This window comes from Choloepus didactylus, chromosome 1 (genome assembly GCF_015220235.1).
Source record: "Choloepus didactylus isolate mChoDid1 chromosome 1, mChoDid1.pri, whole genome shotgun sequence".
In the NCBI taxonomy this organism is placed as follows: Eukaryota; Metazoa; Chordata; class Mammalia; order Pilosa; family Megalonychidae; genus Choloepus; species Choloepus didactylus.
This window is the reverse complement of record NC_051307.1, coordinates 16,907,815-16,933,492: the sequence shown is the minus strand read 5'-3', so window position 1 is coordinate 16,933,492 and position 25,678 is coordinate 16,907,815. Positions and strand designations below refer to the sequence as shown.

The following is a 25,678-nucleotide window of genomic DNA, read 5'->3' as shown; positions in this document are numbered from 1 at the left end:
TCCTTAACTCCCCCAGCAGGAGGAAGTGTTTCATAAGCAGAATAGACACTCAGTAAATATTTGTTGAATAAATGAATGAATTGTCCTAGGCCAGAAGCGGGGCCTGATGGCCTCATTTTGTAGCCTTGAGGAGGCCATCCCTCACCCTGGACAGACTGTTTTAAGATCCATCCTTCAGTGGATAGGTAAACTAGGGGTTGTTCATATAATAAGATCCAGCAATACGAAAGAATGTACCACTAGGACACGCAATAACAAGGATGACTCTCAAAGAATTACCTTGAGTGAAAGAAGCCAGCCACAAAAAGGCACATACTATCTGATCCTCTTTACGTGAAATTCAGACACAGGCAAAACTGATCAATGATGACAGAAGTCAGAATAGCCATAACCTGGCAAGGGAGGTGGGTATGGACGGCCAGGGACACAGGAGAACATTATGAGATGCTGGAAATGTTCTATGTCTTGCTCTGAGTGGTGGTTACAGGGGATATAAATAGGGAAAGAAAAACCACCAATGCATTTCCTTATATAGTGCACTTCACTAAATACCTGTTATACCTCAACTTTAAAAGTCAGTTGAAAAAAAATCCCTTGCCCTCTCTTGAAACTCCCCCAACACCTGTCTTTCATCTGGATGGCGTCTCTAGTTATGTTAATGAATGAAGCCAGAACTGTTTGTCATTCCCTGAGCCTAATGAACAAGTTGGTCTTTTCCAACTTGAGATGCCAGCTGTCCTCCCACCTCCCCAAGGGAATTTCATTTTTCTAATGTCAGAATTCCTTAAGCAAGCCTAATCTCCACCAAAGGACAGTAGGGACATTTCCTTGTAGAAAGCTGTTGCCACTTGTTAACTTAAGAAAACATGATCTACAGTCAAGAAAAAGGCCCCCGAGATCCCACTACACCGGGCTGGCTGTACAGCTCTTCATAGACAAAAACCACACCAACTTTTCTAGGTTACTAAAGTAAAATGAGCAAAGGAAAATAAGTTGATTGTAATTTTTAAAACTCAAAGATCTCTCCTTTAAAATGATTTTAAAAGCCATCAACAGTTTGAAGATTTTGGGAAAAAAAAAAGGTAAGGGAAAGGATCAATAAAACTATAGTAAAATTCCCAGATGTTTTTTTTTCAATATTAATGTCAACTTATCAGAAATATTTAAAAAAAAAAAAAAAAAAAAACTGAGGGGAAAAGATAGGCTGCAAAATTAACACTGTAATACCATTAATCAAAAAAATTACAATATATTAAACTGGACAATCATTAATGAAAATTAACAAATAAATAGGCAGAATAGACACCAATCTGGAATCATGGTTTTTCTGATAAAACTGAGTGAAAGGAACCCCAGGGGGCACAGACATGACTAATAATATATATTTAAGAGTTCAAATAAATATATAAAAATCATTAGATTCTTTGGAGTTGAATGTGGGACATGATGACATTATATTAATATAGTATATGTATTTTCTTTGCATATGATTTGTGGTGTAATAAAATATTTTAAATAAAATAAATTACATGTGCTTAGGAAGTGAAGTCTATGCCTTTATTCCTTTTGATGTGTTGACCCTGAAGATTTCCTGAACTTCTGGCTGAGTCTGGCTTTCTTGCATCAACTGCCTAATTATTAAGTGGCTTTTAGATTCTCATTTTGCATTAATCCCCATTTCAAACTTACAGTTTAAACTAGCACAGTATGCTCTTTTTAAAATGCTATTTTATTGAGATCTATTCACATACCAAATCATCCAAAGTGTATAATCGATGGCTCACAGTATCATCATATAGTTGTGCATTCATCACAATTTTTGCACATTTTCATTACTCAAAAATGAATGAAAATAACAATAACAATAAAAATTAAAAAGAACACCTAAATCATCCCATACCCCTTATCCCCCCCCCCATTATTTATTTATTTTTTGGTCATTTTCTTACTCATCTGTCCATACACTGGCTAAAGGGAGTGTCAGTCGTCAGGTTTTCACAATTACCCAGATGTGTTTTATATAAGAAATCTAGTCAATACTGATTTCAACTAAGAAAAATTGCATGTGCGCTGGAATATACTTAGCCAGGTGATGAATAACTTTACAAGTGAATTCAAATCCCTAATAAAAATAAAGGCCTTTTTCAGCTTTTTCTCTACACATGCCAATTTCCACTTGTTTGGCCAAACTCAGGGCTTGAAGCTTCCAAAGCAAACTTGGCACCGTCTAATCACCGCAAGACTTTAGTGAGTTGAGTTGCCATTTAGGTTGAAGCCTGCTGCTTCCCAGTCCTGGGGACAAGGGCAACAGGAAGCAAACAGTAACTGAGTCACATGGTGGTTTACATTCATTACCCCCAATTTAGAGATGAGGAAACAGACTGGGATGGTTTGGGTGTCTTACCTCATTCACAAAGCCTCGGTAGATGGAAGGGGTTCAAGCATCAGGGGTCACAATCCAAAGCCCCTTTGCTCTCCATTCAGCCTCCCTTATTCTTAATAGAGAGGGAGAGAAAGCATGGACTGCCCTCTAAAAGAATCTAAACTTCTGAGGTAGTCATTTCCAATTTTTGCTCAGAAACTCACTCAACAGCCAAGAGGGACACTTTGAAGAATGCACAAGGGCTAGGAGAGTCGCTGAAGATGAGAGACAGTTTGAAGACAGCTGTTGAAAGCAGACTTTTGCTCTGGAGAAGCTAAAAGAGCAACTGAGAGTGACATTTTGAAGAGGAGCTACAGCCTAGAGAGGAACGTCCTGGGAGAAAGCCATTTTGAAACCAGAACTTGGAGCAGATGCCAGACATGTGCCTTCCCAGCTAACAGAGGTTTTCCGGACACCATTGGCCATCCTCCAGTGAAGGCACCTGATTGTTGAAGACTTACCTTGGACACTTTATGGCCAAATAAACCCCCTTTATAAAAGCCAAAAAATAAAAAAAATTAAAAAAAACTCACTAATTTTGAAAAAACAAATGTAAGCCCTCTCACATTTTAAATTTGACGTCTAGTTTTTTTCATCATCAATTTAAATAGTTTCGAAGGATGTAATTCAGGCTGTGATGCATTGTTGCAGTCTTCGCCCCCAATGATGCACAACTCTCTGGATCCAGGCCCTTAAGAAACTCCTTCCCAAATTGTCTCTGGGTTTGAACACAGGACGTGATTTAGTCATTGAGATATCAGCAAATATAAGTCAGGAAAGGCTTGAAAACTGCTTGTGCCTTGGGGTTTGCCCTTGCTGCTCTTTGAAACCCTGAGGCCGCCATGTAAAAAAGCCCAGGCTAACCTAGTGGTGGAAGAGAGACCACAAGGAGCAGACAAGCTACCCCAGCTGAGCCCTCCTAGACCAAACAGCCTTCCAACTGGCAGACAGGTGAGGCCAGATGTGAGTGAGGCCATGGGCTGTGAGTGAGGCCATGGGACGTGAGTGAGGCCAGAGGACGTGAGTGAGGCCACGGGACATGAGTGAGGCCACGGGATGTGAGTGAGGCCGGAAGACATGAGTAAGACCATTCAGCCCACAGAGATAGGCCAATCACGCCAGGGCAGGAAGAATGGCTCAGCTACCCAGAGAATCATAAAAACAACAAATGGTTTGTTACACAGCAACAGCTACCTGATACACTGACTGCGAGGGTTGTTTTTATGTGTCAACTTGGCTAGGTTATGGTGTCCAGTCATTGGCCAACTGTTAGCTCCCTTGTGTTGGTGGAGGTTTTCATAGATGGGATAAGGCTCAACAATCAGCTGAGACCAAGTACAGGTTTCTCCATAATGTGAGTGGGCCTCATCTAATCAGTCAGAGGGCTTTAGAACTAGAACTGAGGGTGCTGGGGATCAGAAAGTAGTTTTCCTCAAGACAATACCCTCCATTCCTCCCTAAGTTTCTAGCCTGCCGGCCTCCCCAACAGACTTGCTAATTCCTTATAATACATCTCTTTATAAACACACACAAACACACACGCACGCAACCTACTAGCTCTGTTTCTCTGGAGACTCCTGACTAGTACATTGACATATTGTAAAATTTAATATTTTAAAATAAAGATGTTATATTATATTTAAAGTATCTGATGAAATGCAAATATCATAACAATTTGATGCCTATTGTCCATTTAAAAATTAGTTTAAAATGCTTGAAATTTTTGTATTTCTTTTTTCTTTGAACTCAATTTTCAAATCCTTTATTACCCAATCATACTGCTTTACAACAATTTACAAAGATGTAAAAGTGTTGGCATTTCCTGTGACCATATAGTTCCAACTAGTAAAAAAAATTACTTCTGCATTAATTTATCATTATTTTCAGTACATAATTGATCAATACACAAATATATAGATAAAAAATTATTAAACATGAAAAGTAAAATTTCATTGTAAATTGTCTCTTAACGAAATGGATAGGGCTTTTTTTTTTAACCAAAACTGGTTCATGCATTAATGAATGGATCTTACTTATAGCTAGACAGAGTTCAGCATCAATTCTATTTCTATTTTCATAGATGCAAGCACAGTGAAACTTTGTTTGAAAAATAAACAGGAGTGAAAGTAGTTTTATTATAGCAGTGCCATGCAATTCTTTGACCTCTTGAATTAAAAAAAAAAAAACAAAACCAGTTATCATGCATAATTATTTTTGATTTATCACCTGACAACTTGACATGTCTCCTTTCGAATTAGTAAAAAGTAAATAATTAAAAACCACCTGATTTGCAAAAAGGATTTGCTACCCAGTCGGTAGACATTTATTTTCTCAACACACTATTTCTCTTTGTTTATTTGATGTCCCAGAGGTTCCTGCCCCCAAGTATGATTCAGAATGGAAGAGAGAAGTGCCTTTTATAAAGTGGGAGAACAATGAGTGGAAAGAAGAGAAGGGAAAGAGAACTTGTACCTCCTACATAAGCGCAATACTAGGCAGATGAATTTTAGGAAAGAACATTTGAACATTAACTATTTGGACATGGATTGTCTGCATGCTATCTGATTCCTTGAACTCCTTGAAAAGTCATGCTTTGGTTAGAGGATCACTGTTCTATAAGTCCACTTCACCCTTCTCCCACTAGCAGTGCAAAACCCTGTTAAGACTTGAAAGGTTTCAATAAATCCACCAATGCTTGCCTCTTTCCCTGTTCTACAAAAAATGCATTCTGTTATATAATGGCTTTTTTAAAAAGACATCAGTATATGTTTCAAGTAACAGCAACTTCCTCTCAACCACCAATCCCTATCTTGCCTTTTCACCCAATTCCCAAACGAAGTAACCCTATTTCTTGAAGCCACAATCAGTTTTCCATTGGGTAGATTTTATTTATTAGTGAAAAAATTATGGACTCTCTGAGTCAGAATCTGGTCCTCGGACAGTGAATCTCTCATTTACTTTCGAGTCTTATTTAAACCTCATTGTTTTTAAATGATCCATAAAGATCTTATTTTCTAAAAAGGTCATTCTCTTCATTAGATATATGGGGGTGTTGGGAAGAGGAATGGATTGCTCAAGCATGTCTGTGATATGAAATTGATTTTATTATTTCATTTAAATCAGGAGGCAAAACACAAGATGCAGCATGTATGGAAAGGGGGGATATTTAAAACCTGTGGGGCTTTGAAGGGAGAATGCACTGATGCTTAACCCTTGCCACTGCAAATACCTCCAAATCCTGTAGACCAAGAGCCAAACATTCCAGTAAAACTGAGTGTGCACCGGAGGAAGGATGATAGGACAAGGAGAAGGCCCAGCTCACCAAGCATTATCTGGCCCAATGAATCAAAATAAAAGCTCAGGTGAAAAAGTCAGTTTCCCATGGCAAAGCTACGGGTGTTTTCTGTGACAAAGTGAAGACACTATGAAGTCATCCAGCAATTTAGAAACATGCATCAAAACCTTTTAAAATATATATAGCTAAACCCAAAGAGACTTCTCTGATTGTACCCTAGGGTAGTAATTGGACAAGTGCACAAAGACAATGCAACATGAATGTTCAGAATGCCTTTTTTTATGGTAACAAAAACTAGAATCCTTAACATCTCTCAGCAGGGAATTAGTTATAGAAACTGTGGTAATCTGTGGTCCATCCATTAAGATAGCTTGCGATGTGACCATAACTTAAAGCGACACACACCTAACGTCCACAACTTGTATCATTCACAGTAAAACCTAGGTTAATAAAATAGCATGTGTAATATGAACCCATTTTGTAAGTGTGTATGTGTGTATACATGTGCCGAAATGTCAATGTCTTGACTGAAAGAGAACAGGTTATGAAGATCCATCTATTAACATGTTAATGGGCAGAAAACAACAAGCATGTAACTGAGTGCTAACAGAATATGAGATGGTCTGATTAATATGGAGGCAGTGAACTCAGGAGATAGCCCAGGAGGCCTCAGGTGGCTTTCAGGAAAAATAGCTTCAACCTGAAGCCAAATAGGATGGACCTGGAGCTCAGAAAGATGACAGCCAATTCTGTTAATGTCTTAAGAGCTTTAAAAAAGAAAAGAAAAATAGCTTCAGCTCGACCCAGGTATGCAGCATGTTGAGAAAACATGGAAAACAAAGCTATTATAAGGGTTTACATTCTGTAGTGTGCGATGGTTAATTTCATGTGTCAATTTGGCCAGGTACGGTGTCCAGTCATTTGGTCAAACAAGCATTGGCTTGACTGGTACTATGAGGATATTTTGTGGACTTAAATCATCAGTAAGTTGATTGCATCTATGGCCGATGACATCTACAATCATCTGAGGAGATTGCCTTCAACAATGAGTGAAGTCTCATCCAATCAGTTGAAAGCTTTAAAAGGAAAAGTGATTTCAGCAGTCAGAAGAATTACCATCTCCACTTCAGCAGCCAGCTTCTCCTAGGGAATTCATCAAAAACCTTCATCAGATTTCTCAGGTTGCAGACTGCCCTATACAATTTGGACTTGCTCATTCCCACAATTGTGTGACAGTTCTTATAAAAAGCTCATACTATTTACATATAGCTCATGTAAGGTTCTCTTTCCTTAGACATCCCCTAATACAGTAGTGGTTACTGATTTTTAGAATATTAAGGACCCTGGATTTAGGTTTTAAAATAAAGTTCCATGCCCTGCTTGAAAATAGGCAGTTATATTAGCTGCCTAAACAGATAACGCTAGGTGTGCATGTGCACTCTAAACCCCTTACAAAGGTTTTGAATAATCCCAAGTCATTGGCCAACAGCTGAGGATCCATTGTCCACAAATTAGAAACCACCATAGTAAGAGCCTGCTGTTTGACAGCAGGACAGGAAGACTTGTCGATTCATTGCTTTTCACCGGGGTACCTGGTTGAGGTGGTGCACACAGGTGATGGCAGACACCAACATAGTGAAACAGTCTAATGTATAGGCTAAAAGTTATACTCTAGGAAGGATGGAGTAGATCAGAATCAACCCTGCTGTAGATGAATGAGGTTTAACACAGAATGCATTCTACACTATTACCACCACTATTAAGTAGTGATCCCAGGAGGTTCCTATCATTGTGATAGTCAACAGAAGACAGTAACATAGCGACATCCACAGTGTGTGTCTTTACAGAGGCCCTACACACACAGGAACTCATGATCTGTGTTCTGAACACTCGTTCTTTCTTTGAACATTGCTAATTTTAGAGAAGCTGTGATTCTGATCTCACACATTTTATATAGAAGTGGCTGAATGTTTTGGGTAAATTTTTACTTTTTTTCTCTGTATTTTCACTTCTCCCTCACCCCCACCTGCTCAGTTTCTCTGTTTCAAGAAGAAATCCCTGCCATAGAGATTCCCTACCCCAGGGCAGGTTTGTGGCAAGATGGAAAGCAGGAATCACTTGCAACATTCAGGTTAAAGTTGGGTATTAACAGAAACTCTGGAAAAACCAAAGTGAGGGAAGGGCTTCCCTCCACTGTTCCTCCTCTCCCTCCCACGACCACTCACGCACAGAAAGGTCTATCCCTTGGCTGGGGATATGGGCAGGAGAGAGACATCTGGGGGATGGAAGGAGCGGGAAACTGGGCAAGGCATCCTGGCAACATCCCAGGGAGGAGACAAAATCCGAGGGGCAAGGCTGCAGAGGGGCTCCAGGTGGGCAAGCCTTGGAGAGTTGGGTGAAAGGAAACACCTGGAAGCTTGCATGTGGACAGGGACAATGGCCATCACCGCAGTAATCTCTGTGGACCAATGCCCCCAAGACGGGAGGGGAGAACCCCAAGTCTCCCCCAAACCTTGACAGCCAGGGGGTGATTCTCCTGCCAGCCTGATGAGATTCAAGCCTAAAAAAGTTAATTGTTAGGGGAGAAAGGCATTATGATAATTAGTGTACTCAACTTTGTTCCTCCAAACTCTCTACACACATAAAATCAGCAACTGGACGGGAAAGCAGCCCAAACTGCTTAAATTTCACTTGCACCAGAGTACAAACTGTTTGAATAATTTCATCGGGTAGGTGTCGAGCTGGCTTCAGTCAGCTGAAGATATAGAAAGAAATCTTTGTGTATCACAAAACATATATATTGGTGTAGTCATGCTTACATATACTAAAACAAAACAGTATGTGCTCAACGTCATTTTTCAACATCAAAAAGTTTGGAGGGCACCAAATTAATGCTGCTCAAGCTGGGGCATGTGTACATGAAGCTCCTGGAGAATCCTGATCACGTGCGATTTCTGGTTCTTTGCACATGGCAAAGGAGGGGCGCCAGATTCTGCATGTTTGACATTGTCCCCGAAGATCCTGAAGCCCATGCTGGGCTCCATGCTGCTGGTCGGGTGGACTCAACTGTGAGTAACAAGGCACAAGCATCTGTGGAGAGAAACTTGTAGTGTGCAGCCAACTTCTAGTTATCACCTGAAGGAGCAGGTGGGGTAAACTTTGACCTAATATGGTTTTTAAGGGACTGACTCTGAAAGGGAAGGGGAAGTTGCAAAAGACCACATTTGCCTCTTTTGTGACTGTGGGACAGACCTGGGTACCAGGGATAAAATGTGAAGGCAGACACTGGATTCAAGAGCCCATGCCCTCCAGGACGGTCCACCTCTCTGCTGCACCCCAAGATGACCCCGGGCAACCCTCCGCCTGCTCCCATTGGTAGGTGTCAAGGGACTGGAAAAAACCATGGTGCCCAGCACCAAGAAAGAGAGTATTTCCTACTCTCCAAATCTATAAGCAACTGCGATGACTTCTTTTGTTAAAACTTCAAGCTTTACCAAGATGGTTTTCCCTTGATCATGAGATTTAAAAAAAAAAAAAAAAAAAAAAGACATTCCCAGGAATTGATTTTCTCCCAGATACCCTTTCAGCCAACCATTCAAACACATCCTCCCATCCACAAAAAGGCACAGGGCTGTCCAGACACGTTTCAATATTTTATTGTTTGACAGGCATTTACAACGTTCCATTCATAGACCTAAAAACATAAAAATAGACCTTCTTTCAGCTTATAAAAGAAATATATAAGAACTTTTGACATAGACACGTCATGACCTTATGTACAAGAGACAATGGCACCCTCACCAAGCACCAGACTTTGCAGTATTTTCACACGGACCCCGTTGCACTGGGACGAGTAGATGTGACTGTCAGAAGCCTCTGCTTCAATACCCATCCGGAAGCAATCGAACCGGAGATGATATGGAACAATGCAGTGACACAAAGGGTACAGAAACCATTCTAAAGCTTTTAAGAAAACCAGAAGATATAGCAAAAATTTAATAGAATAAAACTGTCAAAAGATCAAGCTCAAAGCCCTGGAAACCCGAAAGGGGAGGGATAAAAGGTGGGAAAGCAGGTAAAGCAAGCAGGGGCATAGGAGCATGATGTTCTGAACTCTCTATTATCTGGAAATATAAAGTCATAACTGATTTTTATAAAATATAATTCCTAAAGCTACTATAAAATTCAGGTCTTTAAAGTACCTACTGATGTGTCAAACACCAAATAGATATTTTCCCCAAAAAGAAAGTTTTCATATTATTTAAACCCTCCTTAGGAAGTGGACATTGTGAAATGGGGAAAAAAAAAAAAAGAGAAAGCTATAAACCTTAAAAAAAAAAAAAAAGGAAAGTGCTAGAACTTGTTTTTGTTCTTCTTATTTGGAAATCTCTTTAGAATGTTAGATTTTTAGCATGTTTACCCTGTTTTGTTGGCATGAAGAAAGTGTTAAACGTAAGAGATGGTTTTGAAGAGGTTGTTTTGTTAAGAGGTTTGGTCATGTACTGTCAAGGAAGGGGTAGGTAATCTATGGATGAAGTTGCAGTTTTGATGGGAAAACATGATCGCCATGGCAACCCCAACGAGAAGGAGGCTCCAGACCTCCCCTGCCAGGTGCAACAGACACACACCTTGCCCATTCAGTGTCCTGTTTAATCCAACCAAACTCCCATCTCGAAGATAGATTCAAACACTAAAATTAAAAAAAAAAAAAAAAAAAAATCTGCTTTTGGAAAAAAAGTTCATCCTAAGCAAAAGCTTCTTTTTAGCCTTTCATATATAAATATAAAATCACCAATGCCTCACTCTCTCTGTAAAAGGTTATATCCTCATTTTTCAGACTCAGAGTTACACTAACACTGTAAAATTCTCCTCTGTTTGTGCCCTGCATCTCAGGTAAAAATACAAAAAATAGCGTTTGTTTCTCTTTTTTTCAAGTGATAAATTTGGATCTCTTTTTCAAGAGTTTGGCATCTTTATAACTCTATGCAAAACTAGAGCTTCCGAACACCGACATCAAGTTAAGACCAGCCATAGACCAAAACGGAAAGAGGGGAAAAAAAAAAAAAAAAAAAGGCTCATCAAAACATAACCTTCCACCCTCTCCTCACACATTCCTAAAATACACAGATACTCTCAGACACTTATGAGGGAAAAGGGTAAGAACACAGCAAGCTGTACAGTTTTGTCTCATTTTGTGTTTGAAGGCAGTTTCCCCATCTACGAGGAGACTCGCATCTATTTCAGACAGAGCGATCATTTTTAATTCTAATTTTTTGTGTGTGTGCTATTCCCTAAACTAATCTGCCCTGCATCCTTAAACTCCTGGGGTTATTTGCTTTCCAGCGCTAGCGAATTCTGTTTTCTCTTTTCATTCTGCAGGCCCTGATTGAGAATAAATAAAAGCCCTTAGCAATATACAGAAGATAGGACTCAAGCTTATCTAGAATTCAGAACTCTTTCTGGTGGTGGCGGTAAAAATGACGAAGTTGGGTGACTACATGGCTTCGGAACAAAGTCAGCTGCCCGAACGGTGTGTGCAAGAGACACAGGGAACAGTCTCCTCGGCGCACCAGGAGCGTGGGAACAGCGAGGGCGGGGCGGAGTCATCCACACGCGCTCAGGTCATATCTCAGTGTTCAGTTTCCGGGAGGGGCCAAAGTCTTCGCGCCTAACCCAAATGACCTCCTCGCTTGTCCTCTCCGGGCCTCCGTTGATGCCCGATAGGGCGGCCTGCTTCTTGAGCTGCGCCATGCGGGAGGCGTGGCTCTGCGCGGGCTTCCGGCCCCCCTCCCGCTGGCTGATGGAGGCGGCCTGAAGCCGCTCCTGCAGGTCCGCGTCCGCCGAGGCCCCCTTCGTGGCCTCACAGAACTCGTCATCGTCACTGAGGATGTCTGTCTCCTTGATGTCCTCCTGCTCCTCATACTGAGCAAGATCAAACTGCTCCTCTACCCAGCGGTCAGTGTCCCCGCCAACGGGGGGCTGCTGGGGCTCCTTCTCCGGGCTGCTTGCCGAGACGGCATCGGAATCGATGGTAAACCTGTTTCGAACCAGCCGCCGCCTCCTCCTCCCAAGAGACTTGCTGGGGGCGGACACTGCACACACACACAAAAATATAAAAATAAAATCCCCACATGCTTTACCTGAGATGAAAATCCAGAAAGCACATAAGATAAAAGGAAAAGTAAAAGCTGCACGGTTTGTATGCGTTTAGTGCCTCGATATCCCTTGGGGCTGGCTTAAGGTCTGGATTGCACGAGACCGTCTCAGTTGTCACTGGCAACAGTCGTTACACCTTGTGCAGGTGTGGCAGCAAATGTCTGGAGTGTGAGGGGGTGTGGGATGGACATGGTAGGCGAGGGGGTTGTAGGTTAAGGGAAAAGGGGATTTCGAGTTCCTCTGAAAGAGTCTTTGACTACTCTCACCTGGGCACCTGGGAGATAGGTAACGCATCCTCCGGAGAAGTGGACACTGATCTTGGGGTTAGTGAGGGTCAGCCTCCTCAACCTTGAGTGCTTCCCATGGCACTATGCTCTGAGGAACCCCCAGGGCTGTCCTGGGGTCACCTAACTGGAATATGTTATTAGTAGGGGTTGATGATGCTTGTGGAGTGTTACTGTCTTTGTATCAACCTCCATGAGATATTGGGGAGGCAAGGACCCTGGTCCAAGTTATGCTGCCTTTTGGGAAATGGAATGTAACATTTCTTGAGGAGTTGCACTTAGATTACAAGGAACACATCCGTGTTAAGAGAGCCCACAGAAAAGAAAGGTGGCTTTCAGGGGTCTCATGAGAGTTTCCAGTTTTTACCCTGTCCTCCTCTTGCTAAGTCCCCTATGAACTGTGAAGTTAAGCCAACATGAGTCTTGATCCCTCTTTGACTACATACTGGGTATCACTGACTTCTCTTCTACAAAGCAATTAAAATAGTGAGCAAGTGGAAGGAGCAATACAGAGGACACCCAAGCACTTGATCAACAAGTGTTGCTATAAACTGACTAAAAAAGGTAAGAAAAATAAATCTTTCAATTTTTTCTTTCATCCTGCTGCCCTCTAGGAAAGCTGGAATTATTACAACAAACAAATAAAAAACATCACCCCAATCAGGACAACGAACAAATAAGCCCACCGCACACACATACACAAAAGATGGCTAACAGGGAATTGAGCTGCTTCTCCCTTGCTAGCAAAGACGCGGCCTTGTTAAGAGACAAGAAGGTGAAATGCAACACAGGCATTCGAATGAAGGGGAAGAGCCTAAAGAAAAGCCAACCAGGGGCTGCTTTCCTACCACCTAAGCCCTAAAAACCATAAATAGCTTCAGTGTGGCTAGATATAAAACGGCTATTCTCGATTACTGTCAACTGCAGCCTTGGCTTCACATACAAAAAGCGCAAGGTCAGTGAGCTGGACACTGGCCTAAACTGGCCTCCATCCAGGCCATCCTCTGCCTCGGAGAACCCCGTGCTTCCACTGCCATTCCTGAGTGTCCCACCATCTCAGAGCATAGAGCAAATGGACACCATCCTGGCTGGAGGGGAGTGAAAGCCATTTCCAGGAATAGAAGAACAAAAAAAACAACAAAAAAATAAATAAACCCCAAATTCATTGGCAAGAAGCAAAAACTCCTGTTCTAATTTACCTTCACATCACTATAATGGAAACTGGCTCTCTCCATCCACTATATTAGAACTATCCCACTTCGATATGGGATTATGGAAAATGTTTGTTATAATGAAGTTCTTAGGGGTGAAGTGTGCTAATGTCTGCAACTTTGCAATGTATCAAAAAATTAGATGGGTTGATGAGTGATAGATGAATAGATTACATGATAATGAAAATACAGAAAAATATTCATTACAGAATATAATGAACATACAGAATACTGAATATATGGAATATATAAATAGTCACTGTTCAGTTCTTTCAGTTGTTCTTCTATGGGTCTGAAAATGTTCATAAGAAAATGTTAGAACAAAAAATAATTTTATTTGGGTTACAGGCAGACTTTACAGCATTCTTAGATTCAGGGTTGAATTTGGATTTTCTATCCTATCAGAACAGAGGGAGAAGTAAACTGCCTGGGTATTCCTGCCCGATGCAAAATGGAGCATGGGTATCTATCCTTTGTTAAAGGACATTTAATAACCCAACCAGTCTTACTGGGTTTCTCCCAGTCTTTCAGGGAGATAATCTTTGATCTAAGTATCTTTAGGGTTCACTGTTCATGGGACTGGCTAGGGCTATACTGACTCATTCAAGCATCATCTTTAAATCCTGGTGACAGTGAGGTGCTTCAAAAGGACAGTGAAAAGAATTTTCTTCTGTCAAAAATGAGCCACCAGGCATAAAATCATTCCGTCAGACAAATCCAACAGGCTCTGACATCAAGGCTTTCTCTTGATATTCATCATGATGGGGTAGGTTGTAGGTTGGTTTTGTTTTTCTTTCCAAAGGGATCTCAGCAGGGAAACTTCTGAGTGTCCTACAGGCTTTTTAAAAGTGCTCAGTTTCCAAGTGAATGCAGCTCTGAATTTAAGTTTATTGATTAACAACTGAAATCAGGCCAACAGTATGCAGGGTTCCCTGAGGTTGGGACACATTCCCCGTCTTTATTAAATATTCCCTAGCAAGCAAAAGGAACAGGTGAGACAATTCCACAATGAAATTCTCTACAGTGAGATGTAAAAGGATAAGTGGAACTTCCTTACATGGAAAACCCATGAGAAACTGTGGGTATGGGGATACGCGAGACTCTCTCGAGATATCTTGGAGAACACAGCAGAGCAATGGATCATTGCTGCACTAAGCTGACAATCATTACTTTTGATCAATTGATTGGAGAATAGATTTAAGGTAATAGATTTAAGATGTGACTGGAGAACAGATTTAGATTTAAGATAACTAACCCTTGAACATTAGTTAAACTTAAGGTGGTTAAAGAACACATTAATCTGTGTCAATGCTACGTAGGTTATGTCTGTGAAGACCTTCAACCATTCACGTTTCCAGCCACACCTCTTGACACACTTGAGAACAGGTAGAAAGATAATAGGGACAAAGGACAGAGACCTTTTGGCAAATGCAAAGAAAGCCTCTGTCACAGGAATCCTCCCCATAAAATTTCAGGCTGCCTCTTAAAAAAGGAATTATGAAAAAATACTAGTATCTTGATGCCATTGAGTACTATGAAAATATCTTTCTTTCCAGAAATACTGTATGATCATTTGCAAGTGGTAGTGTCAATTTTCCTTCCTCCCTGCTCCAAAGTGATGGAGTAAGTCCTAAAAAGAGTATTTATTACTCCAGGACCATTTAAACTCTGGATGCCTCTTTTCCAATAGCAGCTCAAGGCTTCCTCAAATTAGCACTGACACTAAAAATGAAGGTACAAGCACAAAGCAAGGGTAAAAAATCAGACATCCCCTGACCTACCAAACCTGGGATTCCTACTGAGAACGGGCATTGCTGTGCTTCCAGATTACGAAGCCACCGTGTCCTCAGAACAGCAGGCTGTGACCGTGCTGAAACACGACACACTGCTCTTCTGCTGGACAAAGCTGGCTGTCATGCAAAGCAGCAGCTTTCATTCCGCGGGCAGGCTGAGGGATCCAGAAAGAGGATGTGCTCGCTTCCTGGCATGGCGAAGGAGAGAGGAGCTCACCAGCCAAAAGGAGGAGGGCAGCAAAGGGAAGGCTTGAAGGGAGGGCGAGAGAAGGAAGACAAAGGGCAGATCCCCAGGGAGCCATAGGACTGGGCAAGGGCCAGGAACCTCACATCAGGGAAGAATATCCTCACTCCAACATGAGCCCCCCCAGCCCTGCACGCCACAAACTACTTCCTGCTCGGCAAGGAGGTCAAGTGCACTGATTTCTACAGTGGAGTGGGGCTGACCAGGACCTTGAATGTCTGAATCCCCACAGTACCTGCCCTGCTCATGGCTGGCCGGGCCCCTTTCAATGCGCATAATCTTTTTCCTCCAAAAGGGACATATTGCTGGGACGAGGGAAGGCTCTCTGTTTTGAGGAGCTGTCTTCTGTGCTTATCACGCAGGATCGAGTGCACGGCCTTCAGGAAATCCTTTCGACTCTCTGGGGAGCTACAAAAGATTGACACACATTAGGGAGGCAGTACTTAACTAACAACTTTATTTTCTAACAATTCCTTTATAGTACACGGGTGCAGCGGAGAACATTTAATGTTATCAGATGCGGCCAAACAAATACCCTCAAGGACCCAAGGTTCAAGTCCGAGGCTGCGACTCCAGTTTCTATGCTGAGCCGTGTTTTCATAGCTGGGAACAAAGAACATACAACACCTTTCCCCTCATGCTTTGTGATTCGTCGCCGGTAGAGATCTGGGGCAGAGCAGTGCGGAATATCTTGACAGACAGGTGGATTTCACACTATTGAGTTGCCAAGTTCTTTGGGCAGGTTTTTTTTTTTTTTTTTAGAGCAAAATTAAGCACAAGATTCTGGCAGCTCTGCAGAGCACCCTAAGACTGCTACCCCAACGTCTTTAGTTTCCTCTAGAACTGCCCTCCTTTTAAATATCAGCTCCTTCCATGACAAGCGTCAACATGTAAATATTAAACTACATTGTTAAAAAACTGTAAAATCTTCCCAAATCCTAATTCTCATACTGAAAAAAGAATATTTCCTGCGTAAGAGCTACTATTCCTGTTAAGTTCTCAGTATTTTCACCCTGGAGCATTTCAATGGACTTTTATTCTTACTTATTAACAAGGAATATGGCTCACTTGACCAACAAAATCACAGATAGGTGGCAAAACTGGGGCTTAATCCACATGTGGGTTATCTAAGAAAATTTTCCATTCTAATTTTGATGGCTCCCTGGGTAGCTGTTCTTTGTTTTCCCTGTCACCCAAAGGAGAGAGAGGTGATGGAGAAACACAAAGTATGGGCTTTGAAGTCAAACACCTGAGTTTGAACCCAGAGGTAATTCGCTCTAATATCTTAGGCAAAGGACCCTTTATGATCCTGGGCTCCCCACTTGTACAATGGGGACAACAACAGGGCCTCAGTCTAACGAAATGAGATACTGCACGTGTAGTGCTTAGTCAGGATGTGCTTGTTACCATATTAGCAACAGCATTATAAGATAATAATAATCATAATCACATTCTCATAGGACTAGAAAGTAGATGAAATAAAGACCCACATTATAGGAGCAGCTTCCACCCATGATCTGGAGATCATCCTGAGCAACTTGTGTCCACCTCTGTGCTGTAGCTTCTGTAAATGATGAGGCATCCTGGTAACACTTGCACAGTCTCACCACCTCCCACCTCAGCCTCCATCTGCTGCATCTCAGAGACATTGCAGTAAAGATAATGTGTACAAACACCAAAACTAAGGACAGCAAGAGGACCAGGTCTTGCTAATTTATCAAATGTAAACATGGGAAGAAAGCCCTCCTTGGAATATTGAATGTATTTGAAAATTAATATTTTCTTTCAAAAAGTTATTGCCCATAGTCTACTAAAATTAGTTTAATCATTCCAATTACCACTATTTAGTAAGTATTAAATGAGTTAAAAAAGCATGCAGAGTCTAGGGATGCAGGAGCAGGTTGGCAGAAGCCAGAGGGTGCTGGAAGACACCAAGCGTGTCACATTCCTTCCCTCTGGGCCTTGAAGGTCGATTTCCCGGTTCTGGCCTCACCTGCAGCACAGGTGGAACACTCTCTCCGGCCTCCCTTCAGATTCCGATTTAACATGCACAATTTCACACACAGCATTGGCTTCTGCATCTAGATTAATTAAAACAAGGACAGATTAAGATACATTTCAAATGGTTTTACTTGCATTTTTACCAAAGTGCTTTCTTTCTATGCTTTGGTGGGAAATCAGATAATACAGAGCAGCATAAGACCAAAGAAACTTCACAGCTATCCTGAGATGTGAAAACACGAAGTGACTGCCAGCTTAAACAGGGGCTAAGAAAAAGAACATTTGGAAAATTCCCAGTTGCTAAAATCAACTTCTAGATGGTGAAAAGGACAAACATTCTATCATACTGATTGAACAACTGACCTTATCAGCCACATGGACAGTTTGGCCAAACTATTTCAATTAAGTGATGAACTATTTGGGAAACAGCTGGATTAGACAGAGCCTGAGATTCTGGTTACATTAGGCCAGAGACATAAAAGAGTGACCACTGAGCAACCAGATGTAGTGTCCCCGGCACATCCTGGCCATGGGCTCCTAAGGGGCTCTTTCAGAGCACAATCTGAGGGAAGCCAAGAAGGTGACAAACAGGTATAGTTTAAATCTCTAAGACTTGCAAAGCCTAGAAAACCATTTTATTTCGGTCATGAATAAAGCGTTCGTGAAAGGCACAATTCACTTCAACCATCTGCTCTGCACACTGAGCAGTCTTATCCTGACCCAGTGGTTTCAGAACCTGGGCCGTCAAACCTCATGCAGCCTTTGCTGTTTAACCCTCACCAGGACCCATTCACAGAAAGCTTCATACACTTTCCTACACTAAGCTAGAAATCTAGGAATGTCACTTTCTGATTCTCAAACTCAATGGAATATATTGCATAAGCAAGGATGCACTGATTAGTCCTTAAACTCTATCAAAATAGGCTTTGATCTTGATAGTTTTCAATTTGATTTGAATGAAAAATAGAGGGGGAGAATGGAACGTCATATCACAAAGATGGCTTTGTTTTCAAAATACAGTCTTTAAACATTTAGTTCTCAATGAAGGCAAAATTCCTGGCTGAGACGCCTGCAGTTTTGCTATAGTCATAAGTGTTCCCATTTATAAACCAGGCACATGATTTGAACTAGAACATTTATAGCTTAAGATTGCAAAATAAGACAAGGCCCATTTAGGTGCCCAAACTTCAAAATATAGTGCAGCTGTTTTGAGACCTACAACTTGTGGGTTCCTGTAAATTCATGTGCAAATCATTTTTGCAAATCAAATCATAACTATTAAAGCATCAGGGGAAACCACTGTGATGGAATTTTAGAGAGAAACCTTTTTAAAGCAAATAATCATCTTGAATATATTTGAAGTCAAGTCTTGGTTTGTGCATTTGTATTTTCTTACTCCAGGGCATAACCACTGTGAAGAAGGAATATGCCACTCATTGAAGTTTGGTGAGAAACTGAAGGTTAACCAAATATTACAAGAGGTTTCTCTTCATGATCTGGAGTAGGGTGAAGTGGTTGGATCAGGATCTGATCCAGTTTTATTGCTCACAGAAGTGACAAATGGAAATGGGGAGATGCAGAGCAACACAAATCAGACACCAAGAGCTTAACACTCACCTGAGATGCAGGAAGCATGAAACAGAAATTAGGGCCACCTTGAATGTGCAGGTGTCTACTTTACTACCAGAAAGCTGCACCTGCTGTCCAGGTGAGATGGGGAATAGGTGTGGCCCAAGAAATCCCCCTCGACTCCCTGAAGATGTTCATTCCAGGGGGTGCCCCGGAAGGTCATTGTTGATTCTGCCTCCCTAGAACCTGGCCCCAGGTGAAGACCTGTATGGCTCCTCCGAGTTGCAGAAATATTGCTTTTCTTGGTCAATACCCCACTGATGTTTATCTCTCTACTCACATGCTTAACGCACCATCTAATTATCAAGTATATTCTCCAGTACCCAACAGCTCACTTCATTAACCTTTGCATCACAGAAAAAGGACTGACATTTCAGAAGCCTTCACACCAATACTGAAGATAAATATTTGTCATACTCAGGACAAAAACACAAAATGTTTATCTGACGGTGCTTTTTTGTGATTTTGGTGGTCTTTTTTTGGTCTCCTGGTTAAAAGGCAAATGAGTCATTTATATGGGTTTTGTCTCCTCGTGGCCTCAAGGATTCTTTCCAGAAGTAGATAATTCATGCTAGTCAGGTGTTAGTCATAATATTTTTCAAATATATAAGAGAATGGCAAGAACTCATCAGAGCAATTTTGAGGATGTTACATCCATTCACCTGGTTCATTCATTCATTTGAATATTTAATAAATGGACAGGTAAATAAGAGGGAATGGAGAGATCAAGGAAAAAGAAAGTTAAGCACAGAAGAAAAAAAATGAGAGGGTGGTTAGACCAAGAGTATGGATTCAGACAAAAATACGTGTGCACATCAGAAATATGTAACCAAACCACATTCCAGAATTTACCTGCACTAGCCAAAGCTCGAACCTGCAGAGCTTCCGTCGGGATCATGTGCCGAAATCGGAAGGGGTCCCAGTCCTCGTAAATGGAAAGCCTGTGAGATCCTACCTGTAGAAGACAAAGAACCAGCTACCTAAGACCAACCTGCTCTACTCTGGACCAGTCCTCTCTATGCCCTAAACCAGTGACTGACTTCTTCCTGAAGCCCCAAGGAACTCCACCCAACTGTGCTCCTTTGTTCATCCAGTAGAAAGTGAGAGACTAGAGGGCAAAAACGCAGAGGGTGTGCAAAAAACTTTCCTAATCAAATACAGATAAGGGACACAGGAAAGAGGAGAAAACAGATCCCAAAACAAGGAAGGGAAGGAGGAAGTGGCAATAGCATCAGGAAGGTACTGAGCCAAGGGAGACCAAGCTCTAAAGAGGAGCCTGTCAGAAAGAAGGAAGGATGGGAGAGCCCCTCCAGAGCCCTTAGCAACACTTAAAAAAAAAAAAAAAAAAAAAGGAAAAAACGGAGAGAAATCACAAAAGCGCTTGTGCCCGACAAGCAGAATCTTCTGTAAATATCACTGAGAAGCCGATAAAAAGACAGACACTTTCAAATGACGGGGAGTCTTACAAGCTTCTTCTTCTGCTTGGAACCATCTTTATACACAAGGACCACAGCAGTTTTGAAGACTGGAAAAAAGAAAGAAAGGCAGTTACGGCATGGAACGTTTGGGGATGCCCCCTTATTTCCACAGCTTGCGGTAATTACACTACAGTTACGATCCCAGTTAGCTGACTCCCACCTTCCATTTATTCACTGCACCTGCAAAAATCAAAAGGCACTCGAGATAATATTTTCCAGGTTCAAAGTTCAAACACAGAAACTAAATCGAATGGAAATACTATCACCCCAGAAACTTTTAGATGAAAACGCAAAATAACTATGGTACCATTTCAAGGTTAAAACTGCAGCAGACACATATCCATCAAAAACTAGTTCAGCAACTGGAGAGACAAAACAATTGCTTAAGGTGATCTACATTTCTACAAAATAAGCTAATATCTTACACACACACACATATTTATTCAGGAACTATATATAATTCATCTTTTGACCTGAAGAAATGAAAATTAGTTTATGACATAAAATGCAATACCACTTCCAAACACGGAATCATAGGAAACTCTTTCAGGACAGGAAATGTGTGGCTTTATCCTGGGGGAGGGGTGGGGGTGGTGGGGGGGATGAGGTGATACACTGGAGTTGTTCTATGATCTTCTGTACAATTCCTTAAACAACGCCAAGGATGAAACAATGCCAGATGGGGAAGTTCACACTGACCTAAGGACGTCACACCTGCTCCAGCACAGGGGCCGAGTGATGTCAACCTGAGTAGCCTCCTCATTCCCACAGTGAAGCCTTTGGGTATCGCCACGGTGTGGACAGTTAGGTCCTTTTAAAAAGCAAGAGAGGGTGCTCCCCCAGGAGAGGGTGCCCAGGCATCCTACTCTCCCCTGACCCGCCACGTCACTGGAAGCACGTTTCCATGGCATGACGGCCGGTCTCCACGGAACCTCGCTGGCCTCCCCTGCCTCAACCTCCTACGTCTTTTGTGAAATCATTTCGGAGCTCACAGCCATGGAGCCAGGGAGTGAAGTTGGCCTGAACTGACTCTGCCTCTCCTTAAACTCTCTCTGATCCCTCCAGACTATTCTCATTCAATTCACCCTATGCTTTTGCCCTGGCCTTGATTTCTAAAACTCCTTGGCTAGGCTTGCTGGTCTAAAGCACTTTCTCTGTTTCCCAAAAGGTGAACATTTAATATCCTTCAAGGCAGAAGCCTAGCCAAAAAAAATTTTTTTTTAAGAGAGAAGTTGTGTAGATAAGCTCTTTCTTTTTTTTTAAATAAAGGTGATGATCATCAACATTTAGTCTTGGGAGTGAAACATCAAGGTGCTAGGTTGGCAGCAAGTCAACTTCGGTTTCAGAAGAAGGCTGCACTATTTCCTGAGATTAGAGGTTTAAAGCAAAACAAAAGATGATCATGTTCTAACCCCAAAGTTGCCTGTTCAATGGCAATTAACCCACTTCCCCTAGAGCAACACTTTATTTCAAATCACATTTCTAAGGCTCTGTGAGGTCTGCCTTGCTTTGTTACTTGAAATCACAGCAAAACTGTCAAACATGTCACCTCTTATGACTAGGAATACATAAATAAGCTCATTATTCTGACTGCCTTTGTCTGTCACCCTTGTTTTAATCCTTTCCAGGTCTCTTTACCATCACTCTGAAGAAAATTCTGAATAATGATGAGCTCGCCTCTCATCGCAGTTTCTATCTTGTTAACGGTGGCCCCGACAGAGTTTTCTTTCAGTGTGGTGCACTGGGGTTTGGATGCGCAGCTTCCATTCACAACCGGGACAAGTGTGATGGGTTCACACCTCCCTCTCCTAAACAATCCATAAGGGCAGGGAACAGAGTGACACACATACCCACCATTTGAGCCTGTGGCGCAAGTGGCACCCAAAGCCCAAAACCTCAAAACAGGCATTTTCCTGAACCCTTTATACTGTGGGTCAACAAACGATGGTCCACAGGCCAAATCTGGCCAGCTTCCAGCTTAAACAGCCTGATATTTCAGTCATGCTCATTTGTTTATGTATTGTCTGTGGCTGCTTTTGCCCCAAACTGGCCGAGTATGTGGTCTCTCGGCTTGCGAAGCCTAAAATATTTACTATATAGCCCTTTACAGAAAAAGCTTGCCAACCACTAATTTCTACCATACTCATTATTTTCTTATTCTAAATCCATTTATTTCATGCTACAGACAATCTGTAGAATTCAGAGGACAAGCCATGATAAATCCAAATGTTGAACTCTGGAATGGCTGATTTGTAGCCCAACATCAGAAACAGGTAGATGGTTTGGGCCATTTAGTTCAGAGAACTGTCCCCTAAATGATCCACCAGGTAACAGCAGAAAACTCCCAGACCTCTTCAGGAAAAAAAATGCAATAGAAGAAACATAAGTGGTGACATTGAAAAGAAAACAAATATTCCCTGCTTCAAAAACCTACTCCCACCAAAACTACCAACATGTTAAAATACCCCGTTGTTCCATTACATATCACAGTCGCACTTTTTCCTTGCACACTTACATGTGCCTTTGTTATTTTTTGTGAAATGGTAACAACAACAAGCAGTGGCTCTCTGAAAACTTGAGGAGTATTCTAAGTTTCTCATGGAGGCTGAGTGATCTAAGTAAGAGTCCAGTAAGTGAATTTAATAGCACTAGAATATTTCATTTGGGAATACTTTATTCTCATCATGGAGGACGAAAGAGTTCAGTTAAAGAAGCAGTAAACAATCTGCACAAAGCCCAGAAAAATAAGGTAAATTAAGAGAATGGTAAATATTGCAGAATTACTTTATGTTATGTTCCAACCTATGAATCTTCTAGGGTGAGTTTAGAAAAAGCACAGCATAGAAGACAAACATGGACTACTGATCAGCTCATACTCAGAAACAACACTGCATTGTGGTGTATAAGCATTTACACTGCAACAGGCCAGATTTCCTGGATTATGCACAATTCCCACTGTGTTGATCCATAGTTTTCCTCTCAAAGAAAGTGTATTATAAAACAATCACATGAGGTCTCCAATTATAGTGCTAGGCATCAATCTGAGCTATTTTATTAAAAACTAAATAATTTTATATTTATATTTATTTTCTAAATTCATATAAAACAAATCATTGTTATTAGTAATAATTTGTATCTCCCAACTCATCAAGCCCCCCCAATGCTACCATGACAGTTCCAATTAGAACCTATGTCTTGAATTCCAGCATTATACACAGTAACACAGAGTCAGAGAGATTAAAAGTTCTAGGATTTGGGGCCTCAAGCATATAGATAGTTTTGTCTTGATTTTTCACTTTACCTTTTCCTTGGCTGATTATCAACCCATTAATTTGAAATTATACTCATATAGAAGCATTAGCAACAAATTTTCTTTCTCTGCCTATATGTCTGTACCCAAAGCACACCTGGGCACAGCCATTTCCTCCTACCCACAGAGCTGGTAGCCACACTGTATCTATTAAAACTGGAAGGTTTAATTTAATAAGAGATGCTGGTGCAAATAGCAGGAAAACCAATTCGGATAACTGGAATTAACTGTGTTGGAATGAGGAGTGTCTTGGAAAAGACCCTTAGAGGTAAATACCTGGAACTGTCAACTGCAATCCAGTAGCCTTGACTCTTGAAGACAATTGTATAGCAATGTAGCTTACAAGGGGTGACAGTGTGATTGTGAAAGCCTTATGGATCACACTCCTTTTATCCAGTGTATGGCTGGATGAGCAGAAAAATGGGGCCAAAAACTAAATGAAAAATAGGGTGGGGTGGGGGGGGATGATTTGGGTGTTCTTTTTTACTTTTATTTTTTATTCTTATTTTTACTTTTTCTGGTGTAAGGAAAATGTTCAAAAAATAGATTGGGATGATGAATGCACAACTAACTATATGATGGTGCTGTGAACAGCTGATCGTACACCATGGATGACTGTATGATATGTGAATATATCTCAATAAAACTGAATTAAAAAAAAAAAAAAAAAAAGCTAGCCCTTTTCCCCTCCTCAAACTTCTCTGCTGATACATACCAAATGCTGCCAGCTCCGGCTCCTTTTTCCACTTCCCCAGTGAGGCCGGTGGGTTCAGCCAGATCACGGTGGTGTGCAGAAGGAGGTCCCCCATACTCAGATCTGCGACCTGAAAGCCAGGGACATAGTAGAACTTACCGCGAGGTATTTTACATACTCATGCAGCAGGCTGTCTCTATAAACATTCAGTGGTTTTTCCTTTCTCCTATATTTGTCTACCCAAATTTCAGGAATAAGGTGGCAAAAAGGTACACATCAGGGCTCTGAAATTCACAAGCAGTAAATCTGTCAGAACAGATCTACAAAATTGGAGGCCTTTTGTGTTAAAGGAGAGACAGTTCCCCGAGGAGATACCAATGAGCATCAAAGGCAAAAGGTCCACCCCAGAAAACTGTAGACATTTTTGCCTGAGAGTTCAATCCCTTTCTTCTTCCTACTCATCTTAAAGAAGATTTCATTTCACTTTAAAGGAGGAAGAAGTATTCCTCATTGAACAATGCATCAGCCTGAGCACTGGGGTCCACAGAGCTCATGAGTCCAGCCAAAGCCCCCGTGGGTCCAAAGCTAAACCATTTCAGATGGACAAGTTCCTCCTCTCATTTTAGAGCCACCAGACATGACAATGCCAGAGATTCTGTAGATAGTGCAGTGTTGACTCCTCAAATCAGCAAGTCTTCCAGATTCACTGGATTCCACTGGCCCACTTCCAAGTCTTGCAAAATTCCAATCTCCTACCCAGTATGGGGATATTCCTAGCAGCCTATTCAGGTGGGAAAATCATCTCGTCTCTTATCCTGGTCTCTATGGAAATACATGAGAGGACACAACTTTACCACCATCAGGGTCTGTAGTCCATTCCATTCGCACCTGCCTGTAATGGTTAGGAAGTTCTTCCTCAAACCTGCCTCCCAGTAGCATCCATTCACTTCTACTCTTTGGGTCCAGAGAAATCAAACCCAATTCCCTCTTCCTCAAGCAGCATTTCAAATATCTGAAGATGTGACACTGAGCCTCTCATGGATAAATGGCCCTAGTTTATGCTACTGTTCATCATTGCCCTTCTGGAACCACCTGAACAGGGTACTAGAGATGGTTCAATTTGTGCAGAATACGGTGGTGTAACTGCCTTCTTTGTCTGGA

General features: G+C 41.6%; 1 protein-coding gene across 3 annotated transcripts in view; it reads right to left on the bottom strand.

Moving 5' to 3' along the window:
- Nucleotides 1-9,357: 9,357 nt before the first annotated feature.
- Nucleotides 9,358-25,678, bottom strand: part of TIAM1 (TIAM Rac1 associated GEF 1) — a 204,945-nt gene continuing 188,624 nt past the window's right edge. For all 3 annotated transcript variants that reach the window (XM_037832689.1, XM_037832706.1, XM_037832697.1), the window contains 6 exons: nucleotides 24,539-24,647; nucleotides 20,502-20,560; nucleotides 19,888-19,990; nucleotides 17,399-17,486; nucleotides 15,641-15,813; nucleotides 9,358-11,809 (listed from right to left, as the gene is read on the bottom strand). In XM_037832689.1, coding sequence (XP_037688617.1) covers nucleotides 11,340-11,809; nucleotides 15,641-15,813; nucleotides 17,399-17,486; nucleotides 19,888-19,990; nucleotides 20,502-20,560; nucleotides 24,539-24,647 — 1,002 coding nt within the window. In that variant the 3' untranslated portion in view covers nucleotides 9,358-11,339. The remainder of the gene's footprint in view (nucleotides 11,810-15,640; nucleotides 15,814-17,398; nucleotides 17,487-19,887; nucleotides 19,991-20,501; nucleotides 20,561-24,538; nucleotides 24,648-25,678) is intronic.